This window comes from Triplophysa rosa, linkage group LG2 (assembly GCF_024868665.1).
Source record: "Triplophysa rosa linkage group LG2, Trosa_1v2, whole genome shotgun sequence".
NCBI classification, from domain to species: Eukaryota; Metazoa; Chordata; class Actinopteri; order Cypriniformes; family Nemacheilidae; genus Triplophysa; species Triplophysa rosa.
The window spans coordinates 2,011,354-2,021,212 of record NC_079891.1 but is presented as its reverse complement, the minus strand read 5'-3'; the positions used below and the strand labels follow the sequence as shown (position 1 = coordinate 2,021,212).

General features: G+C 42.8%; 1 protein-coding gene across 3 annotated transcripts; it reads left to right on the top strand.

The window, feature by feature from the left end:
* Positions 1-226: 226 nt before the first annotated feature.
* On the top strand, positions 227-8,228 carry si:dkey-251i10.3 (uncharacterized protein LOC553498 homolog). Of its 3 annotated transcripts, none has more exons than XM_057357726.1 (15): positions 227-483; positions 1,623-1,713; positions 1,828-1,898; positions 1,998-2,062; positions 2,140-2,285; positions 2,398-2,553; positions 2,659-2,778; positions 2,864-2,958; positions 3,061-3,184; positions 5,316-5,393; positions 5,480-5,822; positions 5,982-6,388; positions 6,472-6,656; positions 6,858-6,957; positions 7,618-8,228. In XM_057357726.1, exons 2-15 carry the CDS (start codon positions 1,648-1,650, stop codon positions 7,921-7,923), a joined length of 2,262 nt encoding a protein of 753 aa, XP_057213709.1. In that variant the 5' UTR covers positions 227-483; positions 1,623-1,647; the 3' UTR covers positions 7,924-8,228. The 3 variants fall into 3 exon arrangements, with proteins under 3 accessions (XP_057213709.1, XP_057213690.1, XP_057213699.1); XM_057357707.1 differs by having other exon boundaries at positions 5,979-6,388; XM_057357716.1 differs by having other exon boundaries at positions 227-492; positions 5,979-6,388.
* Positions 8,229-9,859: the final 1,631 nt, after the last annotated feature.

Here is a 9,859-nt window from a genome sequence, read left to right as displayed (position 1 = left end):
GGTCAGAAATATCTCGATATGTTGTGATCCTACCGAGTTATACAGGATAAATCAGTCTTCCCCTAACTACGCAAATGGGACTTGGTCCTGTATGACTGAAAAAGCTTCCCGGGTGAGCTGTAAATAGGGACGCCGAGTGCGGAGACTTTTTTGTTTTAGGGACTTTGGTACAGTACAGTTTTTCTCCCACAGCTCCGCCTCCAAAACACGTCATCTCTGTGCGCGGATCACGTGTAATGAGTAACATGACGTAGAAAATAATAGTCTTTCAGAAATATGTGTGTAATCTAATGTTTTCTAACAGTTTTATGTAATCTTCAAAGTTAACGAATATTATATTGACGTTAAAACTCGCTGGTTTTTAAAATCAGCTGGATGATCGGACTTTATCATACAGTCATCGGCACTGTTTTTATATAATTTACTGGACACGTGCTTCAAAAAATCCAGCAGCTCGAGTGTGAAGACGACAGAAACACTGAGGTGTGTAAGGTTAGCGTTGCTTTTTATCTTATTACAGTAATACTCTGTCATGAGTGAACACGAGACACAGGAAAAAAGTACTGTAGTATATCTCACTGTTTACTGTAGTAAAATTATAGTGTAATGAAGTATAATAATTACTACACTTTGTCAACTCTAGTATCTGGGAATTGAAGTATAGTTTACTATAGTAATACTGAAGTATCAGACGGTGCTTTTTTACGTGGAGTCAGACAACTACAAGAACTAAACGCAGTATTATAAATAGTTATAAACTCTAATGATTTCCAGTAGAAATGCCATTATGAACCACCAGGTGTTTAACATTAAAACCAGTACATGATCTTATTCCAGTAGGATTTAATGGTGTTCTATTGGTTCCCATCCACCAGATAACATTATCGGACGCGCGCGCGCGCCTGACCCCCAGTTAACTTTCTGTTTGTGTTTGGCTAGTGTAAGTGTCTAATAATATATAACTAATTTATGTTGATATTCATTTGTATTATTATTTTACTGTATAGTAATTGTATTCAATAATTTTGTTGTATGTTCATTTTGTTAAATAAACAATTTGTTGGGGTCCTGCATTTGGTCGCATTTAAAGAAACCGTAGGGTACACTGACATCTAGCGGTTGAGATCGGTATCGCAGTCTAAATTCAAAATATTGGAGAGACGAGTTTAGCCAAGTAACGGTTCTTCTCGGTTTCTTTTGATTGTTATCAGAAATAATCTACAGGCACTCTGTTGTTTGTCAATGTGTACAGTAAGTTCAGTTGGGCGGGGGTCACAAAAGTGACCATTATAGTTTCCAATACAATACAATTCCCATTATAACCATTAAATCCATTAGAATTCCTCAGATTGTTTTGGTTGTATGTTGCGGCATGTCCTGTAAAAATAAGCTCAGTGTGTCAGTCCTTCATTTATATTTTTCTGGCATGCATAGCCTAGCAGCACAATTCCTGAAGTGTTTTACATACTTCTCTTTATGTGTGTTGAAGTCAACTCATACCTGACAGCTCAATCTATAAATCATTGTTATACGCTCACTGGCAGTTTTTCTTTTCTAAAACACTGTTCAACACAGATTTTGTTCAATAACGTATGAATAACGTTTTGTTATATTTTTAACAGTGAAGGCGTAAAGGTGACTTCCGAGATGGCTGTTAGTGCGGAAAAGGAGTTTGCCATGGATAATGACGTCATCAGTGCCAGTGAAGATGAGGTCACATTGCTTTACTATTTAATCATATTCAAGAGTGTGAGAATCACATAAATGAGCATTGAAGCAGTCATTAATATCTCCATGTTGAAAAACGTCAATGTCGTTTTTTCACAGGAAGGAAGTGATGATGAGAGGAAACACAACAAGCTCCTACAAGCCATCAGTTCTCTGGGTGGAAAGAGAAGGTATCTTGAAGATCCGTGACGAAATATATTACGATTATTGTTACCGTATACAGTAGAAATCGTTGCTCATGTCATTGCACCGGTTCTCGTTCATCCAAGGAAAAACCAGACTGAACGTTCTGAAGCGAGTCTGCAGGTCTCCGAGTTCTTCGTCAGTGCGGAGGGTAAGCGCAGAACCACGCGTCACCATCTAGATTCGCTTTACATCTCGGACTCAAGTAAAAGATGTTCTGTTCGAAAGGTGCTGGAGACAAAGTGGGCCTGTCTGACCTGCTGGGAACTGTGGAAAAAACCACAGGAGCCACTAAAACCAAGAAACAGCTGAGGAACCTGCAGAACAGAAATGAGACGCTGGAGCTCCCGCTTAACAAAGAGCAGACAGAGAAGGTCTTCAAATACTCACTTCGGTCCTTTCGTCGCTGGATTCATTTCACCGCAGAAAAACCTGCATGCATTATTGGAGTTTGTGTAAATGTGAGTTTTCTCTGTGACGTTACAGATTCAGAGAAGCGTAGCGTATGAGAAAAGCACCAAAGAAGTGACAAACTGGCAGAGCGTGGTCATCCAGAACCAGAAAGCAGAACAGCTGGTGTTTCCTCTGAACCAGGAGCCCTCGGGACCCAAACGGGTGGAGCAGGTGGTGGCCGGATGGAAGGTGGGGATTTAACTTTGCTTGATTTTAGAGGTTTAAGACGCCAATTGGGGAATTTGCTTGGGATTTCATTTGCGCTGGAAGTTGACTTGTTGTGTTGTTGGCCAGGCTGAAACGCCTCTTGAACAAGAGATTTTTCGACTCCTGCACATGAACAAGCAGCCGCTTCATGACCCCGTCCTGACTCCGGTGGAAGAGGCATCGCTGATGGCCATGAGTCTGGAGGAGGTGGGAACAGTCTTTCAGTAAAACGTTCATTGTTCACGTGTTTTAGCTCATTATGAATGAAGCACTTCACGTCATGTATGTGCAGGCTACTATTCGTCGCGCCGAGCTGCAGAAGGCCCGAGCGCTGCAGTCGTACTACGAGGCCAAAGCCAAAAGAGAAAAGAAAATCAAGAGCAAAAAGTGAGTTGCAACAGCATTCACTGGTGACCAAAGAGTCAAATGAACGAAGAGCTTTTGTAGTGTGCTGCTTTTCTTTAATGGACCAATCTCGTGTCTCTGCAGATATCACAGGATTCAGAAGAAAGCCAAGCGTAAGGAGTTTGTCAAGCAGTTTGAAGAGCGGATGAAGACGGACCCCACGGGAGCTCTGGAGGAGCTGAAGAAGATGGAGATGTCCAGGATGGAGGTGTGTGGGCTTTAAAGGAGTAGTTCACTTTAGAATGATCATACAAGCCGTCCGTGTGTTTATTTCATCTGTCCAAAACAAATTGAGGCTTTTGTTTAAAATGGTCAGTTCTTGTGCATATCAGGGATGCTTAAATCAGTGTTGGGTGTAACTAGATACTAAGTAACTAGTTACTGTAATTTAATTAGTTTCCCTTTAAAAAGTAAAGTAGGGGATTACTCTTATTTTTTGTAATTTAATTACAGTTACTTCAGATGTAATTAAACCAAATACTGTGTAATGTATATAGGGTTGGGAATCGAAAATCAATTCCAATTTGGAATCGGAATCGAAAGGCTAGGAATCGGATCGGAATCGAAAGGAATAGGAATCGGATACTTGAAATTAAAATTTGAATTCCTCTTATCAATTCCTGTGTACATATTTTCAGAAAAGTACATGCGTTGCATGATCTGCTGATATCTCAATAAAAGCCCTTATGAAAATTATCAATATTTTTTTACTATAGTAAGCTTTAGTTTAGCTATAGAATTTGTATTAAAGCACAGGAATCACAAATTAACCATAGTTGCATTATAGTAACTGCAGTTTAACCATGATGTAGTTCAACTATAAAAATTGTAATAAATCAGAAAAGGTGTGTTTCTATGTGTAAATATACACAAAACTCTGCTCATAAATATATATATTTTGCAAACAAGTCTATAAGCAGGCTAAATGACCATACAGGTTGATATCTAAATGTTTTACTTCAACTGAGGAATCGAAACTGGGAATCGATAGGAATCGAAATCGATAAGCAGAATCAGAATTGGAATCGGAATCGATAAAATTGAAACGATTCCCAACCCTAAATGTATACAATAGTTTAAAATGCATGCGTTAATGCATCTTTCTCACATTTGTAATACAAGTCATTTAAAGGGGTCGTATGACACGGCTAAAATGAATATTATGGTTTGTTTTAGATGTAATGCAATGTGTATACAGGATTTAAGGTTGAAAAACGCTGTATTTTCCACATACTGTGCATGTTTGAAACGCGCAGACTTTGTACGAAGCTCATGGCTCTGAAAAGCGAGGTGTGCTGTGATTGGCTAGTTCACCAGTGCGCAGTGATTGGTGGAATACTGCAAGCGTGTGAGGGAAATGTGACGCCTCTGACCATATTTGGAACATCAGGTTCCTCTTCAATTGTACTGACAGGTACGCCCACCTTACTTGCGTATACATTTGGGCGGTCTTAGTCCAATCAGACCACCAACTGACGTAGATTTGTGGGGGTGTGGCTACACGAGGCGTTTCAGGCAGGTCTGGGTGAGCATTCGCTTTTACATAGAATGCATCTTTTGTTCCCACACTTTCATTTCTGCAATTTTACGTGTCTAATACATGCATGAGCAACTTATAACACACCAAAGACACAGAAAAACACGTATTCGCGCCATATGACCCCTTTAATAAGTACTTTATGTAGTTTTATATTATTTATTTGAATGAATTAAGTTGTTTTGTGTCTATCCTTGTGTCACTTTACTAATCAAGGTTGATATAAGATAAGATAAGAAAGTAATTAGTAATAAGTAATTTATTACTTTTTGCAGAGATTAATTTGTACAGTAATCAAATTACTCTACAGAACATGTAATTAGTAACTAGTAATTAATTACTTTTTCAAAGTAACTCGCCCAACACTGGTTTAAATCTTTGAAGAGCCACGTCTCGCGTGATCTTTCCAGTGTGATTGCGTCTTACGGAAGTCGTGGACGTGCATTGCAGAGGCAGTGCAAGCCATGTATTTATGTTTAATAAGTACATTTGAATCACTTTTTGGGGGGGAATGACTCATAGTTTCACTAGACACCACATGTATTCATCGGCTGGTGTCGCGTAGAGGCTTTTGAAGCTGCGATGAAACTGAAATTTGGACCTTGACCAACAGCCCCCCGTTGAAGTGCATTATATGGAGAAGAACTCGATTTGTTTTCGACAGAAGAAATAAACACACGGACGGCTTGGCGAGTGAATTATCATGACGTTTTAATTTGAAAGTGAACCACTCCTTTAAGAAAACCCTGAGAGAGATTGAATGAAAGAACGTCACTCATGTTTCTCTGTGTCATCCAAACAGGAGCGCATGTCTCTGAAACATCAAAACAGCGGCAAGTGGGCCAAATCCAAAGCCATCATGGCCAAATACGACGATTCGGTGAGAATTCGATTTCAGAGAAAAATGTATTGTTTTGGTGACGTTTGTGCTAGTTTTAATGTCGTCTTCGCATCTGATTTCTTGAGGCCCGTAAAGCCATGCAGGAGCAGTTACAGATCAACAAAGATCTGACCCAGAAGATCGCGACCCTCTCTGACGACGAGCACGAGACTCCAGAAGAATCGGAGATGGTTCCTGATTTTGTCAACGACGTTGAGCCCATCACTGACCCCGTCAATCCCTGGATGAGAAGCAGAATTCCACAAGAAGAGCCTGAGATCAGCTGCGTCACACCAGACAAACCTCAAACATCAGAGGAGGAGGAGGAGAGGAATGAGGAAGAGGAACTTCTCGCAGACTTTCAGAGAAGAAGGACGTTGAGACGGACAGAAGACGATGACTTGATTCCCACAGCAGCAGAAGAACAAAGTACGAGAGCCAACTGAACGAAATGTTTCCAAAGTTAAATTACGCCATTGTTTACTCGCACAAATCCTGTCGTATAAATGAAAGAATTCTGGTTTAAAACGAGTAAATGACGCCGTGATGTTTTAGAAGTAATATTGATGTTTTTTTGTCTTTTAGTAGTCAACACATGTGAGGTGTCGAGAGAAGAGGTGGTTGGCGACGGCACGGTGGAGATTTCCGACAGTGAAGAAGAAGAAGAGGAGGACGTTTCTCAGTTCAACACGCTTTTCAAACTCATGAGCAGCGAGAAGACGCACGAGGGCCCGGCTCCGACACAGGACCAACAAGAAGATGAAGAACAGCTGGATGAAGGGCAGCTTCGGGTCAGAAGCATGGAAGACCTGGAGGTGTTGGAGGAGGTTTCGGACCCTCGACCCGGGACACCCGCAGCCCCGTCGATGCCTCAACCCACAGCTTCTGATCCGCTGGCGAAAAGGAGCAAACGAGAAATCGACCTCAGTGAAGTTCTCACCAAAGAGGCCAAAACCATCAAAGTGGCCCTGACGCCGACTGTGGTGGAGGATGAAGTGAGTGACGGGGCTTTACTGGAATAAAGAAAGAAGTGAAATGAAAAATCTAATCTCTTTCTGTGTTTTTTTTTGTTTGTTAGGAGCGTGAGGAGCAGATCTCCATCATCAAGGAGGCGTTTGCTGGCGATGATGTCATCTCGGATTTCCTGATAGATAAGAGGAAACAGGAAGAGGCCGGACGACCCAAAGTGGTGGACCTGACGCTGCCCGGCTGGGGGGAGTGGGGCGGCGTGGGTGTCAAACCATCCCAGCACAAACGCAAAAGGTTGATTTGCACTTTTTTTATTTATTCTTATAGCGATTGTCACAATTTCGCTTTGTAGCAGCTTTGCAGAAAATGGTCAGGTTCGATGTTTTAGCAGTGGACATATAGAAATGAAATTTTTGAAAGCAAAATTTTTAACTAGATTCTACAGATTCACACCCGACTAAAAGGTTCTCAGTTTTTTCTTTTCTTTGTTTCTAGATTTAGGAAGAAAATGGCTCCACCACCATCCAGACAGGACCAGAAACTGCCTGATGTCATCATATCGGAGAAGAGAAATTCATCCATAGCCACCCATCAGGTAACCAATCACATCTACTGTCATTCAAAACATGTCAATGATTTCATAGTAAAATCACAAATTCACATTTTAGTGCGATCTCATTCCAGCGTTGAGAATGAGAATGCATTTTACGGTTTTAATTCAGTTTGAATTAAGGCAGCAAACTCGATGCAGAATAAAAATGCGAGTTAAAGGACACAGAATTTAAATAATAAATGCTCACTTTACAAAAGCTATTATTGTATTTTGACCTAGGCTTACAAAATAGAAACGTTGAACAGAACATCTAAGTACTGCAGCAGGTGATTTGGTGTTTTGGCTGCTGCATCTGAACACCAGAGGGCGCTCTCGCGCACTAGTTCATGCCATCTTTCTGTCTTTCGAAATGGCCTCTTTCTATCACTGTTCTTCAAGCCATGGTAATAAAGTATATTTAAAATGATGATGTTTGACAGGTATTTCTTTCTCAAGTGCACGTTATAAGCGTTATAAGTCGTGGTGCTTTCAGACGGCGCAGCATTATCTACTGGTCACAGAGCCGTGCTTCACGAACAAGCTGCGCATAAAAACATAATCGCTGCCTTGTCCAGATCCACTTTAGCACGATTATAATGGAAAGTGCATCAAAACAGTTCATACACATTTTGTTAAACTGTTATTTCTCTTTTTCTATCACAGGTCAGTCATCTGCCGTTCCCCTTTCAGAACGCGACACAGTTTGAGTCCTGCATCCGAACTCCCGTCGGCCAGACGTGGAACACGCAGACCGCCGTGAAGAAGATGACCATGCCGAAGGTGGTCACTACAGCGGGCGCCATCATTGAACCTCTGGTGAAAGAAGACTACATTAAAGATAAAAGCACCAAACCGATGGGCAAAGGCCCTGCCATCTTACTGAATGACAAGAGAGGAGCCAAAGACGGCAAACCTTCAGACAAACATAAAGGGAGGGATTCCCATAAGAGACGAAGAAACAAACCCTGATGATTTTGTCATGTAACTAAAGATTTGAAAGAAAGATACTTTTAGAATAAAAGATTTAAAAACAAAAAGATTTTGTCCACATGAATAAAAAAAAGAATTCACAGATTTACTCTTTTCCAGAGTGAATGTCCAGTTCTCAAAAAAAGTCAGAAACTCCTTAGATGTCCAACAGGACGAAAAATTGTCATTTAAAACACATTTTTGTTAAGTAGAAACATTATTTTTTTGTGCAGCACATTCACTTTGTTATTGTTACTAAACAGCTATTGTAACGCGATGTACACGCATATTAAATCGGTTTTTAATAATTTACCTTGCAAATCATTTTCTGATTTTCTGAAATCTATATAGCGATATTCAAAAAACACATTCATAAAAGTATTTGCTAAAGAAAACACAAATAATCTTTTTGTTTTGACATTTTGTAGTTTTGTAAGCTTAAACGCAAACATCCCGTTGCATAAACAATGTTTTGTAATATAATGTGCTCATATCATTACATGGCGTCTGTAGCAAGGTTCATGTAGGTGAGAAGGAAGAGATCGGGGACAGGTTGACTACTGCAGAGGAGAAGTACGGTTTATTAACAAAAATATATCACAGTTCAATGCTGACGCTGCGCGTCTCTGTTTCCAGCCTCCGTATTCTACTGGAGCTGACGATCCTCTCGTGAAGCACTCCTCTCTCAGGCTTTCTCTCTCTTGCTCTGTCTCCGCAGTAGACTCTGCTGGCTCTCACACACCCGGCTCCTGTCTCCGAGCTGTTTATATGCATCCCCACACCAATCACTGGAATAGAGGACAGCAGATCATCATTTGCACTTCGCACCCCATTTACTCACCACTCTTCTCTCAGCCTTCTCTCCCGCTGCAGACCTTGCTAAATCACACCCCCCTTGCCACATACCCCCACCGCCCGACTCAGGCCGGGGAGCCCTCCGGCCTGCAGCCTCCCCCCTCCCCCTTCGCCTGGAGAGGAAGTCGGCCACAGCCATCTGTGCCCCCGGCCTGTGGATCACCTTAAATTTAAATGGCTGTAAAGCCAGATACCAACGGGTGATCCGCGTGTTGGTATCTTTCATGCGGTGGAGCCATTGGAGGGGCGCGTGATCCGACCAGAGGGTGAATTCCCGCCCCAGGAGATAATACCGGAGGGTGAGAACAGCCCACCGGATCGCCAGACACTCTTTCTCGATGGTGCTGTACTTAGCCTCCCTCTTTGAGAGCTTGCGGCTAATATACAGCACCGGCCGCTCCTCTCCCCCCATCTCCTGGGACAGGACAGCTCCCAGCCCTCTGTCCGACGCGTCGGTCTGCAGAAAAAAAGGAAGAGAAAAATTAGGCGAGTGTAAGAGCGGCCCGCCGCACAGGGCAGCCTTAACTTGGGTAAAAGCCTGCTGGCACCGCTCCGTCCACTGGACCGGATCTGGTGCCTCCTTTTTAGTGAGATCAGTCAGCGGGCTGGCAAGCTCCGAATAATTGGGCACAAACCTCCTGTAATATCCCGCCAGCCCCAGAAACTGTCTCACCTCCTTTTTGGTCTTAGGCCTCGGGCAGGTCGCAACCGCTGCCGTCTTGTTAATTTGGGGACGCACCTGCCCATGACCCAAGTGGAAGCCCAGATACCTGACCTCCACCCGCCCAACCGCACACTTCTTCGGGTTGGCCGTGAGCCCGGTCTCCCTCAGCGTCCCCAGGACCGCCCTCAGGTGCTCCATATGCCGCTGCCAATCATTGCTGTAGATGATAATATCATCCAGATAGGCAGCCGCATATGTTGCATGTGGCCGGAGGATGCGGTCCATGAGGCGCTGGAAGGTGGCCGGAGCTCCGAACAAGCCGAACGGAAGGGTGACAAATTGGTGCAATCCGAACGGCGTGGTAAAGGCTGTCTTCTCTTTAGACACTGGGGAAAGAGGGATCTGCCAATATCCCTT